General features: G+C 42.0%; 1 protein-coding gene across 2 annotated transcripts in view; it reads left to right on the plus strand.

The window, feature by feature from the left end:
* LOC122552707 (lysosome membrane protein 2-like) overlaps positions 1-22381 on the plus strand; it is a 65439-nt gene extending 43058 nt beyond the window's left edge. The window contains exons 10-12 of one of the 2 annotated variants that reach the window (XM_043695600.1): positions 12156-12207; positions 15226-15384; positions 22116-22380. In XM_043695600.1, the coding sequence (XP_043551535.1) occupies positions 12156-12207; positions 15226-15384; positions 22116-22157 (253 nt within the window). In that variant the 3' untranslated portion in view covers positions 22158-22380. Of the gene's footprint in view, positions 1-12155; positions 12208-15225; positions 15385-22115 lie in introns of both variants that reach the window. The other variant, XM_043695610.1, reaches the window with a different exon arrangement.
* Positions 22382-22757: the final 376 nt, after the last annotated feature.

A 22757-nucleotide genomic window follows, 5' to 3' on the forward strand; every position in this document is an offset into this window, starting at 1 on the left:
TCAAATTTCTCCCCCTGTGCAAACCTGTTCCCTGTATTGACCATCTGATACTGCAGTGACAGTCTGCACTGTGATCATCCCTGGTGTTTGTTGCGTCATACAGCTGACCAGATCAAAACAAAAACTGGCTCATACCAAGTAGGTTGTTCCCAAAATATGTTCCTGTTGCTGGGGTAGTTGTAGTAGGCTGACCCAGTGCCTTAAGAGCCCAGATCCAATCCGCACACTTAAAGGAGTAGTTACCTGTCCTACTTATGAATGTCAACCAAGTTGGAATAATTTCTGCTTCAGTTTTCCAAGAATGTTGATGTAAACAGGATGTGCTTAGGGTGGTTCAGGATTCCCTGTGTCCTAAACAAAAGTGGCAGGGTGACCTCCAACCCTGCCATCTTCCAAGGTCTTCCCATTCCACCCCTTCTGGTGTCCCACCTCCATGTTGGAGAGGCCTGAAATTGTCATTGTGAGCTGTGGGTACAATCCTTATTGCCTCACTTGGCTTGTAGCATGGGCTGGGGTCCCTCTAGTGGTAAAGATTGGACTTGTGTGTGATTTTTCTCACCCTTCTGAGGGGTCAAGACAGTCTTTAGCGTAGTGTCCCACTTCTCCACAGATACAAGACTGGTTAGCATTTCCCAGGTTTCGTCTGTTGCTGCTGGCATCAGGTTGAGGTTCCTCTTCCCCTGCCCTTGTCCACCGATTGGTATGGTGGTTGGGGAGAGGTTCCTGGGCACAGACCATCTTTCTACATTTCTCCAGTTCCACCTCTCTCTTTCCCTCCCCCACCCCCCACCACCACCACCACCACCACCCCCCTGCCCCATCCCTTTGGCACTGGTAGCCGGTGCCATCCCGAGCCGTGTTAATCTTATTTGGCTTTCCCCTTTCCTTTTCATGTGCACTTCTCATCCGTCTTATCCCTTAGTCTGTTTGTGGTCTCTGTTGGTCAAACAAGGTCACAAGCCTTTGTTGAGTCCTCTGTACCATGTGATACTAAGGTGAATAACCATAGCAACCTCTCTGTCCTGTGGGTTCTGGTGGTCTAAAGCTGGCCCATAAATATTCCAGAACCTTGACTAGAGTCAAAGGGCGAAAGCTGTCAGGTGTTCCCCCTTCCTCAGCCTACGCTTGTTTAATGATTCGACAAGGTCACCTCCAATAGCTCCCATAACTGTAAGAATCAGTTTCTTTTAAATGAGTGAGGGTTCACTGTCCATTAGCTCTTTTTCTTGGTCGGGCTGTGAGAACGGCACGGTGGCACAGTGGTTAGCACTGCTGCCTCACAGCGCCAGAGACCCGGGTTCAATTCCCGCCTCAGGCGACTGACTCTGTGGAGTTTGCACGTTCTCCCCGTGTCTGTGTGGGTTTCCTCCGGGTGCTCCGGTTTCCTCCCACAGTCCAAAGATGTGCAGGTTAGGTGAATTGGCCATGCTAAATTGCCCGTAGTGTCAGGTAAGGGGTAAATGTAGGGGTATGGATGGGTTGCGCTTCGGCGGGTCGGTGTGGACTTGTTGGGCCGAAGGGCCTGTTTCCACACTGTAATGTAATCTAATCTTAAAAAAACATCCAGGTGTAGGTACATTTAATATTAATTTCTTCTCATCATCATCTAATCTGTATCAGTGTCTGGGAATTTGTCTTTGTTGCTCTGTTCTGATCCCAAAGGGAGTGGAATAGTTAATAGCCTGAGCAATCCCCCATTCCACTCTGACTTGTCACTACAGGATGCATAAGAGCAGATGTCGCTGGGTCCTCCCCTTTTCACTTGAGGATGGAGACTGCCATTTCTGATTATCTTCCTCACTGTACCTAACAGCTCTGACCACTAACCCTCCCCGACTGACATCTCCACTTCCTCCTCCTCCCTCCCCCTTCAAAGGGTAGGTGTGTGAAGGAACCCATTTATGCCTCGCTGAGCTGAGATGTGACTCCTGAATTTTTAATCTCTCTAAGCACTTTGTCTGATCTCTTGTAGTATTGCTCTTCCTCCTGAGCTGTTTTATGTACGACATTCATAGCAGTCTTCAAACTATTACATTGCTTTTTCAATGCCTCTTTCTCCTCCTGATCTTGTTTAAATGCCATGTCATGTTTATTTCTCCCGCTAATTTCTTATACTCTATCTTATACTGTTTCATGTGGGTGAAATAATTCTCAGCTTTTTCTGTAAGCCTGATAATCTTTCAAATGTCATCTACCATGATTTGCAGTTTCTGCTGGTTTTAGTCAGTCATAAAGGAATATAGCATAGAAACAAGCCCTGGGCCTGAACTGGTCCATACTGATCACATGCCCACTTGTGCTAGTTCTAATTTCCCCCCATTTAATCTATATTCTTCCAAACCGTTCCCATCCATGTACCTATCCAAATGTTTCAATGTTGCTATTGTACCTGCGTCAACCACTTTTTCTGCCTGCCCATTCCATATACTCTCCACTGAAGACATTGCCCCTCAGGTCCTCCTCCAATCTTTCCCCTCTCACCTTCAACCACCCGCAAACTTACTAATCATGCCTTGTACATACACATCCAAGTCATGTATGTAAGTAACAAAGGTACCAGCACCGACCTCTATTCACAGGCCTCCAGTCTGAGAATCAAACTTCAACCGTCACTCTCTGCTTCCTACCATTTTGCCAATTTTGAATCAAATTAGCTAGCTATCCCTGGATCCCATATGACCTAGCCTTCATGAATAGCCAGTTGCGCTGGAACGTGTCAAAGGCCTTACTAAAGTCCATATAGACAACATCCACTGCCTACCCTCATATCCTCTTAGTCACCTCTTTGATAAAATCTAAAAGATTTAGTTTAGATTACTTTACAGTGTGGAAACAGGCCCTTTGGCCCAACAAGTCCACACCGACCCGCCGAAGCGCAACCCATTCTCCTACATTTACCCCTTCATCTAACACTATGGGCAATTTAGCGTGGCCAATTCACCTAACCTGCCCATTTTTGTACTGTGGGAGGAAACCGGAGCACCCAGAGGAAGCCCACGCAGACACAGGGAGAATGTGTAAACTCCACACAATAAGTCACCTGAGGTGGGAATTGAGCCCGGGAACCTGTGAGGCAGCAGTGCTAACCACTGTGCCAGATTTGTTAGACAGCACATCCTGGCACAAATCCATGCTGACTATCCTTAGTTGGACCTTGATTATCCAAATGTCGGTTGATCCCGTTCCTTCCTATCCTCTCCAACAACTTGTCTACCACTGATGTCAGGCTAAGTGGCCTGTAGTTCCTTGTCTTATCTTTGCTACTTTTCCTAAACAATGAAACAACATTAGCCACCTTCCAATCTTGTGGAATTTCACCAGTGGCTAAAGATGAAGTAAAAATCTCTGGAAGGCCCTCAGCAATTTCTTTCCTGGATTCCAACAATATCCAAGGATGGACTTGATTAGGCCCAGGGGATTTTCCACCTGAATGCGATTTAAGACAGCAAACACCTCTCTGGTTATATGTATGATGTCCAAAACGTTTCCACTAGTTTTCCTTGTTTCCTTAGCATCCATGATTCTCTCATCTGTAAACAGAAGAAATATTAATTAAAACACTTCCCCATCTCCTGTGGCTCCATACATAGATGACCACGCTGATCTTTAAGGAGACTGTTCTCTCCCTAGCCACTCTTTTACTTTTCATTGAAAGTGTATGCTGGAAAAGCACAGTCAGTCAGACAGCATCTGAGGAGCAAGAGAATCAACGTTTCGGGCATAAACCCTTCTTCAGGAATGAGGATAAAGGGCTTATGCCCAAAACATCAATTCTCCCAAGAAGGGAAGATATTTGGGTAGGCCAGAGGTTATTAAGGTGGACAAATCCCCAGGACCGGATGGGATCTACCCCAGGTTGCTGAGGGAGGTGAGAGAGGAAATAGCTGGGGCCCTCCCAGATATCTTTGTAGCATCCTTAAACACAAGTGAGGTGTCGGAAGACTGGAAGGTTGTTCATGTTGTCCTCCTGTACAAGAGGAGTAGTAGGGATATTCTGGGGTAACTACAGACCAGTGAGCCTGACGTCAGTGGTGGGAAAGTTGCTGGAGAAGGTATTAAAGGATAGGATCTATTTATATTTAGAAAAGAATGGGCTTATCAGTGATTGGCAACATGGTTTTGTGTGGGGGAGATCGTGCCTTATCAATTCAATAGAATTTTTTGAGGAAGTGACCAAGTTGATGATGGAAGGGCTGTAGATGTCATATACATGGACTTTAGTAAGGCATTTGATAAAGTTCCCCATGGTAAATTAATGGAGAAAGTAAAGTCACATGGTGTGCAGGGTGTTCTAGCTAGGTGGATAAAGAACTGGTTGAGCAACAGGAGGCAGTAGTAGTTGAAGGGAGTTTCTCAAAATGGAGAAAGGTGACCAGTGGAGTTCCACAGGGATCAGTGTTGGAACCACTGTTGTTTGTGATATACATAAATGATCTGGAAGAGGTCACTGTTGGTATGATCAGCAAGTTTGCAGATGACACAAAGATTGGTGGAGTAGTAGAAAGCATAACGGTCTGTCCAAGAATACAGGAGGATGTAGATAGACTGGAGAGTTGGGTGGAAAAGTGGCATATGGAGTACAATCCAGATAAATATTAGGTGATGCATTTAGGCAAGTCTAATTCTGGAGCGAATTATACAATGAATGGAAGAGCCTTGGGAAAAGTTGATGAGCAAAGAGATCTGGGAGTGCAGGTCCATTGTACCCTGAAGGTTGCTGCACAGGTGGATAGAGTGGTCAAGAAGGCATATGGTATGCTTGCCTTCATCGGACGGGGTATTGAGTATAAGAGCTTGCAGGTCATGTTAAAATTGTACAGGACATTGGTTCAGCTGCATTTAGAATACTGTGTACAGTTCTGGTCGCCACATTACCAAAAGGATGTGGACACTTTGGAGAGGGTGCAGAGAAGGTTTACGAGGATGTTGCCCGGTATGGAAGGTGCTAGCTATGAAGAGAGATTGAGTAGGTTAGGTTTGTTGTCACTAGAAAAAAGGAGATTGAGGGGGGACGTGATTGAGGTTTACAAAATCATGAAGGGTATAAACAGGGTCGATAGAGACAAGCTTTTTCCCAGGGTGAAGGATTCAATAGCGAGAGGTGAAAAGTTTTAAGGGGGATGCACGCGGCGAGTACTTCTCACAGAGGGTGGTGGGTGTCTGGAACGCTTTACCAGCAGAGGTGGTAGAGGCAGGCAGGGTAGATTCATTTAAGATGCGTCTGGATGGATGCATGATTAGGTGGGGAGCAGAGGGATACAGATGCTTAGGAATTGGGAAACAGGTTTAGACAGTAGATTTGGATTGGCTCAGGCTTGGAGGGTCGAAGAGCCTGTTGCTGGGCTGTAAATTTTCTTTGTTCTTTGTTTCTCCTGCTCCTTGGATGCTGCCTGACCAGCTGTGCTTTTCCAACACCACACTCTTCAACTCTGATCTCCAGCTTCTACAGTCCTCACTCACTCCTAGTTGATTTTAACCATTTTACTCTTAGCGTAGCTATAAAACTTCTTGGGATTATCTTTAACTTTATTTGTCAGATCCATCTCATACACTCTTTTTGTTCTTCTGATTTCCCCTTGATTATGCTCGTACACACTTTATAGGCATCAAGGAATTCACTCGAGCCTGATAACTTAAACCCAGTGTCTGCCGCTGCCTTTTTCCTGCCAAGATCCTCAGTATCTCTCATCAGCCAGGGATCCCTAAACCTGCCAAGCTTTTCTCTTCACCCTAATAGGGACATACTATCCTGGATTCACACTCCTAAAAGCCTCCCAGTTGCCAGTCATTCTTTCCCCTTCATACAGACTCACCCAGTTGACCTCTGCTAGATCCAGCCTAATGGCACCAAACTTGGCCTTGCCCCAGTTTAGCACCTTTACCTGTAGACCAGTTCTATCTCAATTCATAATTCTGTTAGAACTAAGACATTAGACTCTGGTTACTGGATCCAGAATGCTCTCTGTCTGACATTTCAGTAATTTCTCCTATCTCGTTTCCTAAAAGGTGGTCCAGCGTTGCACTGTCCCAAGGAGGGCACTGTACATATTTATTGATTTTGGGAAACTTCCTTGGACACATTTGATAAATTCCACCCTGTCCAGGCCTTTTACACTCTGGATGGCCCAGTCAATACAGTGGAAATAAAATCTCTAACCAATACTATTCGATCCAGGCTGCCCAACCCTTCCCCTGGCAGCTGACTGCTGCAACCTTCTGCAACGTTTTAAATTCCCTTTCTGGCAATTTCCTTTGGGCAGTCTTCCTAATGGTTTTCCCAGCAGTTTCTCCCTCACTGTTGGCGTGGCTAGCATACTCCGAGTTGCGGTCACTTGCCCATTACGCACGTTTGAAGGAATCCCCTCTAATCAAAACACACCCCGTCCCCAGGACCTAGAGATTCCCTTTGCTTCGTATACTTTATCCCAGACTCTAGTTCTCTCTGTACTGTCACAATGGAGTCTGACTCAAGTCTCCCACTGAAGAGATTTAACCTTGATTCTACCCACTGTCTCTGTCTGAGACACCAGTTAAGCTCAGTGGAAGTTAGTATGGAAGACACAGAGCACATTTCAACTTAAAAGCTCTTGTGTTCTTCAGGATTCACTCTGTTGTTTATTTTAGTTCCTCCTCCCTTCTGGCACTCCTTCAGGGCCTAAGGCTGGGTGTTTCCATTTTTTTGGAGCTGGATGTAGGTTTGGCGTTGGAGCTTCTTGTCGACGCCCACTCAGGGACACCAATTAGTTTGCCTGGTTACCGCCCTTAAGTTATTGGCTTGGTACCAAGAAGAGAGTCACATCTGTATCAGCTAACAGCTGACTTTATTACTTAAGTTAAACCACATATACAGTTCACACCGTTTGGGTGAGAAAGGGTGAAAAGCAAGCATGCACTTCATACAAGACTAAAACCTATGGCGCACCCACTAGGTTACCTGAATACAGGATACAAAGGCTAATATCCGAGAACAGGAGTTCACGCTGACCAGGTGATCCCTTGGGTCCTTGATATTGTCTCCACACTTCGAACATAAGATCATCCCCTTCTGCGAAGGTTGATCTCCGGAGACTTTGCTGGTTGCTCGCATGAAACCCTTCACTTTTATCCTTCATCCTTCTCTTTCAATGTCTGAGCAGTTCCTAGCCAACTAATATTAGCAATTCTCCAGTCACCTGGAACCACCCCCAAATTTAGGGAAGATGGAAAGATCATTGCCAATGCGTCTGCAATTTCCACTGTCATTTCCTTTAAATCTTTTGAAACCTCTCATTTAATTCTTGTGCCATGTCAACTTTGATTTCAAATAGTTTATCCAATACCTCATTTCCCAATTTTAAACCTTTTCTGGTGATGAGTTTCCTCCCCTGTCCTGTGCAGCCGACAGAAGAAAATTATTTGTTTAACATGTGGAGGGTGTTGCACATGGAGGTGTCCTGCTTCCATTTATAATCTCTAATTGGTGCTATTCCTCCTCTTACCACCCTTTACCATTGATGTGCCTATTAATGAATTTGGGATTCTACGACCAATCTTGCTTCAAGCCTACCCCGCCCAGTTCTGTTCTTGCATGATTTGAAGTCCACTCTACTGTCCCTACCTGGTCTGGTCTATGCGTGGCTCCTGACCCATAGTAATGTAGTTCATGGTTAGCTGCTTGGTGGGCAATGAATGCTGGCTGAGCTGGCAATGCCTACATCCCATGAATGAATAAGTGGAGGCTTCTCCCACAGTTCCCAATCAGTTAGCATTTGGGAGTGCTGCTATAATTGTTGTGACTTGTACATGTGCGTCTTTTAATAAGTCAATGCTTTTTAGGTTTCCATCCATTTGGGGGAAATCTGTTTATTCATGGCTGACTTGACAAGTGAAATGCAGATCGTAAATCTGAAGATGTTAGTCAATAATTTTTAATAACACTGCAAATGTATCCTTCCACTCTTTTAATGATGGCCACTGCTACATTATTTTGTTGTAAGTGTACTCACATTTTCATGCATAAAAGTTTAATTCCATATAGTCAGTACATTATTTTCCTGTCTATTTAATCAAGCATTAGTGTTGAGAATTCTATTTATATTTGTGCATGTTGACAAGTGCATGGGGCAGCATGGTAGCTGAGTGGTTAGCACTGCTGCCTCACTGTGCCAGGGAGCCGGGCTCAATTCCACCCTCAGGCAACTGTGAGTGGCATTTGAGTATTCTCCCTGTGTCTTCATGGGCTTCTTCCATGTGTTCAAGTTTCCTCCCACAGTCCAAAGAAGTGCAAGTTAGGTGGATTGACCATGGGAAATGTGGGGCTACATGGATAGGGGTGGCAGGTGGGTCTGTGTGGATGCTCTTCATAAGAGCGATGTGGACTCAATGGGCCTGATCTGCTTTCACACTGGAGGGATTCTGTGATTTCTAACCAAAGACCCACCAATCTTTGGGCTTTTGGATTTGGTTGAGCCAAGATCTGAGAACCAGTGTAAAGATTTGCTTTCTTTTCTTTCCCTTTGCACCTCACCATTAAGGCTTTTGAACTCTAACCATGATGCTGCTTGATGGACAAATTTTCATCGTTGAAGATATTAGTTGTGAGCTCCTTACAGTCATTAAGGATGCATTTCATCAGTTGTACCCTGGAACATTAGTTATCTGAGAGTTCAGAAAAGAGGATACAGTATTCAGATGATATTCAGCCATTCAGACAATGACCTTTATGGATCTGTTGCCTGTGAGAGGATCCTTGTCTATGGGCCCCCAGGTTCATAGCCCAATTCCCCATCACCTCAGAACTTGGCAAATGAACCTAGATGGAAATCTATGTGAGACTTGGCTTAAAGTGAGAACCCGGAGAGGCACCATCATTATTCGCACATTCTTGAGTCAGTGTTCAGGTATCAGTGACATATTCAATCAGAATGATGGAGCCACCTTGCCATATTCCTGCCTTTTTAGATGATGCAGTCTTCCTTCTCTTGTTCTATGTTGAAAACCTATGCACCCTTCTGGTGTATCAATTATTACTCTGGTCTCCAAATCAAAAGACTATGAGCTTAGGTCCTACTCCAGATTTGAGTGCAATAATTGAAGCTCTCTCTCAGTGAGGCATCTGGCATGTTTGTGACTGTCTGGTAACAGTGACATGAGTTCTCTGGACACTCCCCTTTGAAATTCTTGACCATAAATAACACTCAAATCTCTCTCCCCCTCTCTCTCTCTCTCTCTCTCTCTCTCTCTCTCTCTCTCTCTTTCTCTCCCTCCCTCCTCCTTTTTAAAAACCCTAATTTAAAAACTGCCAGTCCTAGCCAAGATTGTGGTCATTTCTCTTGATATGTCTTTTCTTAGTTGATGTCAATTTTTTATCTGATCATGTTTTAAGTAGTTTTCTATTACTAAAGGTTTATTTTTATGGTACTGACTAAATAATTATCAATTATATAATAGTTGTGTACTTATGTAAGTCATTTTGTACAATGACCTGTATTCAATTTTACAGTCCAGTGCAATGACCGTTAGTTGATGCAACTGAAGTAAGTTATAAAGTGCAGTCTAGTTAGCAGATATTGCCAAAAGGCATCATGGAAATGGGTTGTTCCTTGCATCAGTGTCTTAAAACTTTCAATACCCTTTTGAGTGTTTTTTCTAATTTTATTTGAGCAGTTTTTCAGAAACTGATCTACAAAGGGACAATTTCATCCAGCTGAATACATCTGACTAATGTGACCGAGCATTGTAATTGTGCAAGCAATTAAAGTAGTCTGCTTTTGTACAGTTAGCATTTTTACTTCAGCCTTGTATTGCATTTAATTTTTAACTAATGCACCAGAAATTTCAGTTGCATCACATTGTAAATTGCATGGCAGATGTGCAGACATTTTGAATTTAATCTTTAAGTCCAGCGATCACAGCAACTGATCAAACCCCTTCACCTGCAGTGAGTCAATAAAATTTTAGTCTCTTTGCACCAGTTGATTTTTATGTTTTCAGCTTGTGTACAGTGAAGGTGCCAATTTTAATAAGTTACTAAAACAGCAAGAGTAGTTTGTGTTATAACATCTCGCTGCTAAAAATGACATTTTCATTACTTCACTTTTACTTACCACATTATTGTTTACCTTTCCCATTTTATTTTCTCAATACTTTTCTCTCAGTTATAACTCTCAAGTATTTCAGTACACATTATGCACCTTTTTGTGTCCTGGATTCCGTTTATGTTGGTATTTATAGCCAGTTCTCTATTTATGTTTGTGAAGACTTTTATTTGAAAATATAAATTTGTTTTGCTTTATTAACTTATAAACTGAAGAAGGATGATAAATGGCACAAGTTGACTAGTAATCCAGATAAAGCTGCCTAAGCAAGCCTGAGTTGAGATCCAAATTTCTCACCTTTCATCTGAGGTGCAAGTTTGGGAGCACTAGTACAAACCTTGCCCCTCTGCATAATGCAAAGAAGTTAATTGATTTCCCAGGAATATAATTTTTAAAAGAAAATGTCATGTGCATGGTTGGTTTTTGTTTGTGATCCAAGGCAATGTTTATTGTGTGCTGTGATCTCACAGGCAGGCAATTGGTTGAAAAGTGGTGGATATTCCCATTCAATCATTTTTAAAAAAAGGCAAGAATCACACTATTTAGCAACAGAGGAAGATTGTATTTCAGTGCCTGACCACATGAACAATATACTACTGCATTGTTTATCGTTCACAAATTAATGTTAAGATTAAATCAGTATGATACTTTACATGATTCTAAATTATTTCATTTTCAAAAAAGCATTTTATGGTGGATCATGGCAATTTGGTCTTTTATTATTTAACTATTCATTGTCATTATATTCTCTTTATATAGTAGATATAGGTTCTAAGATCTCTCAACTTTTTTTGTTATCTAAAAGATATGTAGTGTCATTCATGGTAGTAATATGAAACTGTAACGTATCTCAATTGAATCATGCCTGAAGAATTGGCAAATTGTAATGACGACAGGACATTATAGAGGAGTTATATATTCATCTCTTGCATGGAAATATTCGCAGTAGCACAGCTTGTACCCTGTGATTTGTGTTTTGAACTGAATTCAAGATGTAATAGTGAAGAGAAGCATGTGACTTTTATACAAAGTCTGCATAGGGAGAAATCCATGTCACCTGATTACCAGAAGAGTAGAAGCCCAGGTCAAACACAGTTGTACAGAAGGAGCTCTTAAGTCTGCACTGTCAAAGCTGTATTAAATCTTTCCAGCATTCAATGATGTATGGATATTGTGGCCCATGCTTTAACATCAGGGCACACAGGTGAAGGCACACAGGTGTTGCATACTTTTAGAGGATGAAAATCCACAACCGGGTGCTGCAGGTTAACTGCCAAGCAATGGTTAAATTGCACATAATCACCAGAGGGTCCCTGCCAATGAGACATCCATTCAATTATGATCAGAAGATTGAGTGAAGGAGGCAGCTTTTAAAAGGGCACTGGAAGATTCACCCTGGGAAAGTAGAGAGCAGAGACCCTGAGAGAGCTGGTCCCGACAAAGATTGTTAAGCTTAAAGTGAGGATGTAGGTGCTGTTCTGGGTCCATTGGCATATACAAGAGTACAAGTGTGTAAGATGTTTAAAAAAAAGACTGCACATTGTTGGATTTGAACCATTTTAAATACTTGCACTTGGAAGCAGGGGTAGTTTTTTCTATGATGAAGCTTTGTTTTAAATGTACCTTATTTTGGCATTACTGCTGAAGCTGACTCTGTTCAGTACATGTATTAATATAGTGATCTATGTTATAGCCTGAAGTCATCCTTGAAATGCATTAGCTATCATTCAGAATGATGGATGCTTCAATGGTCTCCAGTGCCTTTGTCTTGGACAACAGACGAGGTGGAATGCAAGAATGGATTCCTTCTCATCACTATCCAGCCTACTCTGAAAGGGCAGCACTGGTTGAGGACTGGCAGTTGAGCAATTCTCCCCATTCCCCTTACTTCCTCAGTATGTCCCATCCATCCACTTCTGTCCTGCAAAATCTGCTAAACTGTGCCTTAACACTATGCTCAATCATTTGTCCTCAATGGAGAGAAGTAAGAGAAAGTTAACTTTGTAAAGCTTGAGAGAACAGAAATTGAGAGGAATATCTGCTAGTTTATTGCTAAAATTTTCTACTTTGCTTTTGCAGTGAGATTGATAAAGTCAAAACACTTGTATTTCCTGTGATGTACCTCAACGAGGTAAGACTAATGCTCAAATTAAAACTCAATGTTCAGGTTGATATAAATATCATTGCCAGTATGTGAGGGCACTAATATATTTCTTACAAAGAGCAGGTCATAAAGTCATAGAGATGTACAGCATGGAAACAGATCCTTCAGTCCAACCCGTCCATGCCGACCAGATATCCCAATCTAGTCCCACCTGCCAGCACCCGGCCCATATCCCTCCAAACCCTTCCTATTCATATACCCTCCAAATGCCTTTTAAATGTTGCAATTGTACCAGCCTCCACCACTTCCTCTGGCAGCTCATTCCCTACACGTACCACCCTCTGTGTGAAAAAGTTGCCCCGTAGGTCTCTTTCATATCTTTCCCCTCTCACCCTAAACCTATGCCCTCTAGATCTGGACTCCCCCACCCCAAGTAATAGACTTTGTCTATTTATCCTATCCATGTCCCTCATAATTTTGTAAACCTCTATAAGGTCACCCGTCAGTCTCCAACGCCCCAGGAAAAACAGCTCCAGCCTGTTCAACCTCTCCCTGTAGCTCAGATGCTCCAATATCCTTGTAAATCTTTTCTGAACCCTTTCAAGTTTCACAACATCTTTCCAATAGGAAGGAGACCAGAATTGCATGCAATATTCCAACAGTGGCCTAACCAATGTCCTGTACAGCTTCAACTTGACCTCCCAACTCCTGTACTCGATACTCTGACCAATAAAGGAAAGCATACCAAACGCCGCCTTCACTGTCCTATCAACCTGTAACTACTTTCAAGGAGCTATGAACCTGCAGACCTTTCAGGTCCATGAGCCTACCATGCCATTTTATAAGGTAAAAACAATGACTGCAGATGCTGGAAACCAGATTCTAGATTAGTGGTGCTGGAAAAGCACAGCAGTTCAGGCAGCATCCGAGGAGCAGTAAAATTGACATTTCGGGCAAAAGCCCTTCATCAGGAATGCCATTTAATAAGATAATGACTGATCTGATTGTAACCTCCAACCTACATTCCTGACTTTCCTTGATGACCACTCACCCCTTGCTTAACAAGAATCTGTCTCCCTCTGCCTTAAAGATCTTTGAGGACTGTAAGATGTTCAAAGTCTCTGTTTCTATTGTTATTATGTGGAGAGAGTTGCAAAAGCGCTTAACCCTCTTGAGGAGAGAAAATCTGTATTAAAGAGTAACACTAATATAGTGATAAACAGCTGCTCCACATCTACCTGGACAAGACCACACAGGACCTTGCATGATTCATGACACCATTTACTCTTCAGAACTGTAGAAAATAAGCATAACCTCTCCAATCTTTTCCTCATCTTCTCACAACTATCCAGCCTCACTTCACCTCTTTTTCTCCTCCCCCCCCTCCCCAAACCCCGCCCTGCCCCCCCCCTGATGTATTAGTCAAGTAAACCATTTCTGACTGTAAATTCACACCATCCTTCCTTGAGCCCTGTAAAATTCAAGCATACCCTTCCTACTTTTGTATTAAATTCTATTGTGGTAATTTTTTCCTTGTTACTTGTCATTTCTGCATATTAATCTTGTGCAATTCATGCACAAGAGCAACCAATTCCCTCTGCATCTCCTGAGCTCTGCAGTTTCACAACATTTAGATGATTTCACCCGACCTACCAAAAGTAACAATTTCCCATTTTCTCTATTTGCCACATCTTTACCAGCTTCCTTCATCTGTCTCTATTATTGTAGCCTCCTTAAGACCTTTTCCCAATTAACTTTCCACCAATCTTTATCATCAGGAAATTTGACAGCCTTCTGTCCTTTCATCCAAGTCATCTGTGTAAATTATAAACAGTTGAAGCTTGTAGCATACCACTTGTAACACCTTGGCAACCAGAAAAAGGCCAATTCATGTCTCCTAATTACTTCCTTTCAGCCAACCAATCGTCTATCCATGCCAAAATGTTAACTCCTACACTGAGCTTTTATTTGCCTCAGTAATCTTTGTGAACATACAAAACGCATTTGATGCAATTTTTCATTTTATCTTTTGGAACTCAAAGTACAGTGTCTCATTCAGTTCTGCTTTATCTACACCACATACTCCTTCAAATAATTCAAATAGATTGGTCAAATATGATTTCTCTTTAACAAAGGAAACTATACCTGTTTACCTTGGTCTGAACCAAGTGCCTTTCTGTAACCACTAACATTTCAAACTCAATAAATTGTTTTCCAATGGATTTTCCTTTCACACCTCTGCAATCACTTCTGACCCAGGCCACATTTATTATTTCACTGAGTGAAGTGGAAGGGCGTTCAAAATTGCAACATGCATCATTTAATCTTGACTGCTCCCATTCTGAGGACAAGGTAACAGTCTAACTGCCATGCTGAGTATTGAGTCTGTTCATCAAGAGTTGATGTGGTTTATACACTGAAAGTACGGACAATATAGAATACTTTTTTCTCCAGTGACAAAGCAAAGCAATGCCATAGAAACAGCACTTTGTAAGCTGTGGGTTACCAACCCATTTAAGTTTTGGGGAGAAATTGATTGAGGTTAGGCCTAGATGTTGCAGACTGTCAGGATTAATTTCACACTGATTCACCTTTTCCGCTAAGCTTGTTTTTAAATGGCCATTTGCTAAATCTTATCCCACCTGTGTTCCAACACCCGAGACTGCGTTTGCAGACTGTTGTTGGGGCACATTTTGATCCCTGCAGACATTGCTATGTAAAGTGGATCTGGAGGGTGAAGCCTCCAAAGCTGCAGGACTGGTAGCACAAGTACATTCACAATGTTGTCCCTTCCTGTCCATTCTGAAGAGTTTATCCATCAAGTTTATCTGTCTTGTGACTTCCCTCTTCTAACTTGCCCTGTTTTTTTTTATTATTAATGTTTCCTGCTAATCAACATTCTGAGTTCGTAGCAGTGAATAGTAGTGATTTTGATCTTTTCAGAATGATAATATTTGTATTGTGATTACATTGTTCATTATATTATTATTTCCTGTTTGCTTCTGTTTCACTTTTTTTGCTTTGTGTTATTTTCTCTTTTTCCAGAGTGTTTTGATTGACAATGTATCAGCTGCTAAGTTGAACGCAATGCTCCTGCAGTCTGAAGTAATAACTGTGATTCCATTTATGATAATGGGTCTGGGGATTCTCTTTGGTTTGATCTTCATCATTCTTGTGTGCACTAGTCGCAATGAGGTTAATGAGGTACGTGTTCATGATATAGATGAAAAGTGCTCTGATTTTGCTATCCCTTGGTTGCATTCCATTCAAAATGAATCTTTGGTACATAGGGTCTTTATTAACTTGATTTGAATTATTATTTCTCTTAATTTTAGTTGAGTTTCTGCTTCAGTCTGTTGGCTTGTGCTATTTGCTAATGTCAGATCTGGTGGCATCTGCACTGTACAAATTGCCACCTTTTGTAACTATTGAATCATTGAGCCAAAACAGCAGGTCCTGTAACATCAGTGAGTACTTGCACAGTTTCATAATGTAGTAGCTGATTGCCCTGGCCTAGATTTCCACCGATGGATGACATACTGTTTGTTGCACATAGTATTTTATTGTAACCCCAACAAACACAACTTGTGCACATTTAACGGAAAATTCAATAAACCAATCAAACACCTCCCCCATCCATTCAGTGGCTAATTTAAAATAAAAAGTTCAAAACCTGTTCAGATGTAAGAAAATAGACAAATGCCTATTTTTAATATGTCCGCATCTGCATTAATTGTGGCACCATTATGTTGACACCAGTTTTTGTGTGAAAAGATTATAGTTTTGTATTCTCATCTTGCCTAATAAAGCGCTCTTTCAGAGCAAAGACTGATTGCATTACACTATTCCTTAAAGTTGGAGGAAAAAAGCTGTGTTGCTCATATCAATTTGAGGTGTCAGAACTTGGATGGCATTTTGATGAAGGGCATGTTCTTTTCCTCATCCCAGTAGTGAATTTCTCAACATCAGCCATTGAGAAATAGGCAATTTGTGACTCAGTCAACTTGCCTGTGACATTATCAAACATCTCTCTCCAAGTGAAAGCTCTGTATGTGATGGTGTAATGGGAATACAAAAAAAAAGGATTTCACCTAGGCACAACAGTATTAAGACACACTAGATTTCTTAATAGACCCAATTTAATAAACATTGTTTGATTGTTTAGATTTCAGGCATTGTTACTGGTGATGCTACAGGCCTACTAATCATAGACATGAGCCAATTTTCAGTGTGCACATTTTCAAATCTGCCATAGCAGCTCAAGAATTTGAGAATAATGTATTTTGAGTGTTGCATCTTATCCCCACATATTTGACTTTACTTTATCTTTGTCCTAGGTCCTAGTCATAAACTTCAGAACAGTGTTGCAGTTTGTTTTTAAAAAAGCACACACAAGTCAGGCTATTTTTAGTGTGCAGAATGTAATAGTGGTGGAGGAGGATTTGTGCAGAGGTTTGGTGACAGAGCCATCTTATTGATTACATCTTTTTAAAATTTTTGATTTAACTGTTATTGTAAGCTATTATATTTGTCATTTTTCTATGACTTGAACATTTTGTCCTTTTAGCCAATCTATAACGTATCTTGCTAAATATGCTCTGAAAAGATAGGATAACATTTAACTTTCACAGGAGATTTAGCTAAACATTCCAGAATGCAAACTTATTGAATTTCTATTTAATGTTTACAGTTTTTAATTTACAAAACAAGTAGCTTCTTCCATGGACTTGAAGTTTAATTTTTTTTTTTGCATTTCTTTTGAAAGAGTGTAAACAAAAAAATTTTGAATTTCTTCTGCCATTTGAGCACCACTACTTTTTAAGAATCTGCATTGTGCAACTTTGTATGATCCACAGGCTCAATTGACCAAAGGTAAAATTAGGGTAAGGGCCAGGAGTTAAAATGAACCAAATTTCAGAATGGGTAATACATGCTGGCTGTTCCAGTGATTCCCAGATACCTTGAATGAACAATTTTTATTTTGCTAATTAAAATTAGCATGTTGAATGGAACAGAATTGTCAAAAATTTGAGTATTAGGAAGCTATTGAGGAAGATTCAAAAATTGCCTTGACCAGTTGGCTATTATGAGGTGACAAAGTTGTTAGCACTGCTGCCTCACAGCGCCAGAGACCCGGGTTCATTTCCTGCCTCAGGCGACTGACTGTGTGGTGTTTGCACATTCTCCCCGTGTCTGCTTGGGTTTCCTCCGGGTGCTCCGGTTTCCTCCCACAGTCCAAAGATGTGCAGGTTAGGTGAATTGGCCATGCTAAATTGCCCGTAGTGTTAGGTGCAGGGGTAAATGTAGGGGAATGGGTCTGGATGGGTTGCGCTTCGGCGGGTCGGTATGGACTTGTTGGGCCGAAGAGCCTGTTTCCACACTAAGTAATCTAATCTAATCTAATCCGTTTTCATTCGCAAAGGGATCAGATGCAGAGGGAACAGAAACAGTGGATTGTTCTGCCTAAGTCTGATTTTATTCCCTATATCTGTTTTTCAATACTGGACGTGAGGACAATGCAGATGGTTGGACTAGTGATCTGAGAAAAAGGAGGTGATATCGGTGGGAATTTAACGAGACTGAGATGTCAGTGTGGTGTTCATGACTACTGTTACTGTAAAAATCCATCTCAATAATTTGTTAAACCTACTCCTAACTGAAATGGCTCCATTCATTAATGAATCTGTAGCATTTAGACACAGGCCCCAACATGATGGATGAGCTGGATTTTCAGTATGCTATTTTGCTCAATGGAACCAAACACTGTTGCAAATGACATCTAGTAGTGTGAATGCATTGCCCAGTGTGGCACTCAGCTGTGAATGGACTGCATGATGAACCAGAAGTTCCTGATTTGATTTTGTTATTTTTCTGATTCTACTTAACACGGCCAGGCCATTCAGGCACTGTGTCTGAGGCAGTTATGGAACTGGACCCTAACATTAATCACTGCCTGTGGAAACAGGAAGGCAATGGAAAGAGTAGGGTTAAAGGGAACTTTGTGAACACCAGACCAACAAAGCAGCTCGTTCCCAGAGCTTGTGGCTGCTGCTTTGTTACTTAAGAGAACAAGTATTTTGCATCAGTGTTTCCTGTGGAAAAGAACATGGAAGATATAGAATGTAGGGAAATAGATGATGACATCTTGAAAAATGATCATATTACAGAGGAGGAAGTGCTGGATGTCTTGGGGAAAAAAAGAAAAGTGGATAAATCCCCAGCACCTGATCAGGTGTACCCTAGAACTCTGTGGGAAGCTAGAGAAGTGATTGCTGGGCCTCTTGCTGAGATATTTGTATCATCGATAGTCACAGGTGAGGTGCTGGAAGACTGGAGGTTGGCTAATGTGCCACTGTTTAAGAAGGGCAGTAAGGACAATCCAGGGAACTATAGGCCAGTGAGCCTGATGTCGGTGGTGGGCAAGTTGTTGGAGGGAATCCTGAGGAACATGGTGTACGTGTATTTGGAAAGACAAGGACTGATTAGGGGTCATCAACATGGCTTTGTGCGTGGGTAATCATGTCTCTCAAACTTGATTGAGTTTTTGAAGAAGTAACAAAGAGGTTTGATGACGGCAGAGCAGTGGACGTGATCTATCTGGACTTCGGTAAGGCGTTTGACAGGGTTCCCATGGGAGACTGATTAGCAAGGTTAGATCTCACGAAATACAGGGAGAACTAGCCATTTGGATACAGAACTGGCTCAAAGGTAGAAGACAGAGGGTGGTGGTGGAGGTTTGCATTTCAGACTGGAGGCCTGTGACCAGTGGAGTGCCACAAGGATCGGTGCTGGGTCCACTACTTTTCGTCATTTAGATAAATGATTTAGATGTAAGCGTAAGCGGTATAATTAGTAATTTTGCAGATCACACCAAAATTGGAGGTGTAGTACACAGCGAAGAGGATTACCTCAGATTACAATGGGATCTTGATCAGATGGGCCAATGGGCTGAGAAGTGGATGATGGAGTTTACTTTAAATAAATGCGAAGTGCTGCATTTTGGGAAAGCAAATCTTAGCAGGACTTATACACTTAATGGTAAGATCCTGGGGAATGTTGCTGAACAAAGAGACCTTGGAGTGCAGATTCATAGCTCCTTGAAAGTGGCGTCGCAGGTAGATAGGATAGTGAAGAAAGCATTCAGTATGTTTTCCTTTATAGGTCAGAGTATTGAGTACAGGAGTCAGGAGGTCATGTTGCGGCTGTACAGGACATTGGTTAGGCCACTGTTGGAATATTGCATGCAGTTCTGGTCTCCATCCTATCGGAAAGATGTTGTGAAACTTGAAATGGTTCAGAAAAAATTTTATAAGGATGTTGCCTGGATTGGAGCATTTGACCTCTAAGGAGAGGTTGAATAGGCTGGGGCTATTTTCCCTGGAGCGTCAGAGGCTGAGGGGTGACCTTTATAGAGGTTTATAAGATCATGAGGGGCATGGATAGGATAAATAGACAAGGTCTTTTCCCTGGGTGGGGGAGTCCAGAACTAGAGGGCATGGTTTAGCGTGAAAGGGGCAAGATGTAAAAGAGACCTAAGGGTCAACTGTTTCACTCAGAGGGTGGTATGTGTATGAAATGAGCTACCAGAGAAAGTGGTGGAGACTGGTACAACTGCAATGTTTAAAAGGCATCTGGATGGGCACATGAATAGGAAGGATTTGGAGGGATATGGGCTGGGTGCTGGCAGGTTGGACTAGATTGGGTTGGGATATCTGGTCGGCATGGATGAGTTGGACTGAAGGGTCTGTATCCGTGCTGTACATCTGTGACTGAGATGCAAATGAGTAGAGGTAACATTGTTGCAAAAGAAACTATCATCAGCATGACTGTATATATTTTGGGTACAATCCAACAGGGAGGAAAATAAACGATCTTGAGATTACATTGTAAGGAAGCAAAGAATTTAACTTGTACAGTGCGTAATGTTTCTCATGCACTGGAAGCATTTTATATATTCCCATTATTTTCAAGTTCTTTGGGGAATGTTTCTTGCTCATCAATTGAGGATTAAGATAATGGTTACCTCCTAAGCTAATGGTTAACTATTAATCTAAAATTGCAACAAGAGTTCTTTGCTACTTCGTTAAAATATTGGTCAGATATCAGATGAACGTCCCGTCAATGATTAACTTCCCTTGTGAAATCCACCAAGGTTCTCCTGAACATCCAGACTGAGAAAATGGGTTCAGTGCCTAAGCAGGAGCAAGGCTAGTGAAAATTGACCTGGTGGGAAAGATAAAGGGAGTTGATAGTGTGGCACTGGAAAAAGTACAGCAATTCAGGTAGCATCCGAGGAAAAGGAGAATCCGTTTCAGGTGGGACCTTCTTCAGGATGGGAGGGGAAAAGGAGATGGCGCTGGGGGAAAGCTAGCTGGGATGGCGATAGGTGGATGCAGGTAGAAGTGATTGTGATAGGTCGGTGGAAAAGAACATGGATAGATAGGGCGGTACTGAGGTTTGATCTGGGGTGGAGACTTGGAAGCTGGTGAATTCAATGTTGAGGTAGTGTGATTTTAGGATCCTGAGGCAGAAGATGAGGTGTTCTTTCTCGAGTGAGTAGGTGGCGGAGGAGGCCCAGAATGAACATGTCATCGGAGGAGTGGGAGGTGGAGTTGGAATTGGAATGGGAATGGTTGGCCACCAAAAGGTGGGGTTGGTTGGTGCCTATGGACCAGAGATGTTCCCTGAACCGTTCCATGAGTTTGCACTCTACCTCTCTGACATGGAGGAGAGCAATGGATGCAGTAAATGAGGTTAGAGGGTGTGCAAATACATCTCTGAATTTTGAATGATCCTTTGGGGCCTTGGATGGAGATGAGGGGGTGGTGTGGGTGCAGGCTAAATGAACAGGCTGAATTTTGGTGACAGAAATCTGAGTTCATTGTAGTTGGGAAAGTTTGCAATTTGTGCTGGAGAAAAGAAACAGTTATATTTATTTTTCCAGTCATATTGGCATATCCAGTTTATCATCTGATTTTGTTTGATCGATTCCAGCCAGATCTGGTTAGAGATGGAGAAAATCCATTGCATGCCTTAAACCTGACAAGTAAAGATAAGACATATCAGAGGATCAAACAGAATGGGAGAAAATAAGTGTTTTACTGGAGAGTTATGCAGATGCACAGCATGAAACAGAGCCTTTGGTCCAACTCGTCCATGCTGCCTAATTATATTAAATCTAGTCCCATTTGTCAGCATTTGGCCCATATCCCTCTAAACCCTTCATATTCATGTACCCATCCAGATGCCTTTTAAATGTTGTAATTGTATCAGCGTCCACCACTTCTGGCAGTTCATTCCAGACGTGCACCATCCTCTGAAAAGATAGTGCCTTAGGTCGTTTTTAAAATCTTTTTCCCCTTTTGCCTTAAACCTATGCCCTCTAGTTCTGGACTCCCCCACCCAAGGGAAAAGACCATGTCTATTTACCCTATCCATGCCCTCATGATTTTATAAATCTCTGTACTTCAAATGTGAAGGTAAGGGAGTGATAGAGCAAATTGACAGATTTAAAATGACAGCGGAATGCGTAACACAAGTCCAGACAGGAGTTTTAAAGTGTATTGGCCAATAACTTGCTGAAAAGCTTATTCAGGAAGAGATGCAGAAAGGGGGTGTGAATGGTACGAAATATAAGGAAGAAATCAGGTATGACCTTATGATCCAAGTCTTAAGATTAGAGAGGCCACTTGGGATGGCAAAGTGGTCATGTGTGATGGCAGGAGGAGAGATCACCTGGGAAGGAACTGAACTAAGAGGTGAGTTGTGTTGAAGATGTAAATTACTGATTTATCTTTCAGTCATAAGTTTTGGAAAGAAAAGAGAGTAGACATGTCAGTGAGGAAGCATTTATCTTCAGGTATTTGTTGGAATGGTCAGTGATGTGCACTTTTTTTATTCTTGTGTTTTTTATAATGTATTCTTTTCATAAACAGGCATCCGAGGCAGAAAAGACACCCCTTTTGAAATCGTCTTGAAACTTCATGCCAGTATTTCTGCAGCCTCGTTGAGTGAAACTATGCAAAGGATACATGTTTGTTTTCTTCCCCATTTTTTGGAATTACCATCGGTCTCAAAGTCTCACAGAGCACTGTCTGTTACCTTTAATTTTAAAGTCTACTGACGTGAATAACAGCTGAAAATGTGTTGCTGGAAAAGCGCAGCAGGTCAGGCAGCATCCAAGGAACAGGAGAAGGGCTTATGCCCGAAACGTCGATTCTCCTGTTCCTTGGATGCTGCCTGACCTGCGCTTTTCCAGCAACACATTTTCAACTCTGATCTCCAGCATCTGCAGCCCTCACTTTCTCTCTGACGTGAATAACAACCTTTCAAGGTTGAGCTTGCAAAATTATACTTTGGTATATAACACTACTTCAAGTATCAAATGCAGCTTTTAAAAAATTGAGTAATGATTATGATTTTTAAATGCAGTTCTGCAGTGTTGACCGCTATGACTTCAGTTTGTAAAGGCGAACTTTTGTAACCAAGCCTTTGCTTAAGATCTGTGTGTGATATGAAGTATACTGCTATAACAGTTTTGAATTTGGCACTCTGAGGTTTTGAATAAGTTTACTTGT

The sequence above is a fragment of the Chiloscyllium plagiosum genome, chromosome 1 (assembly GCF_004010195.1).
Source record: "Chiloscyllium plagiosum isolate BGI_BamShark_2017 chromosome 1, ASM401019v2, whole genome shotgun sequence".
NCBI lineage: Eukaryota > Metazoa > Chordata > Chondrichthyes > Orectolobiformes > Hemiscylliidae > Chiloscyllium > Chiloscyllium plagiosum.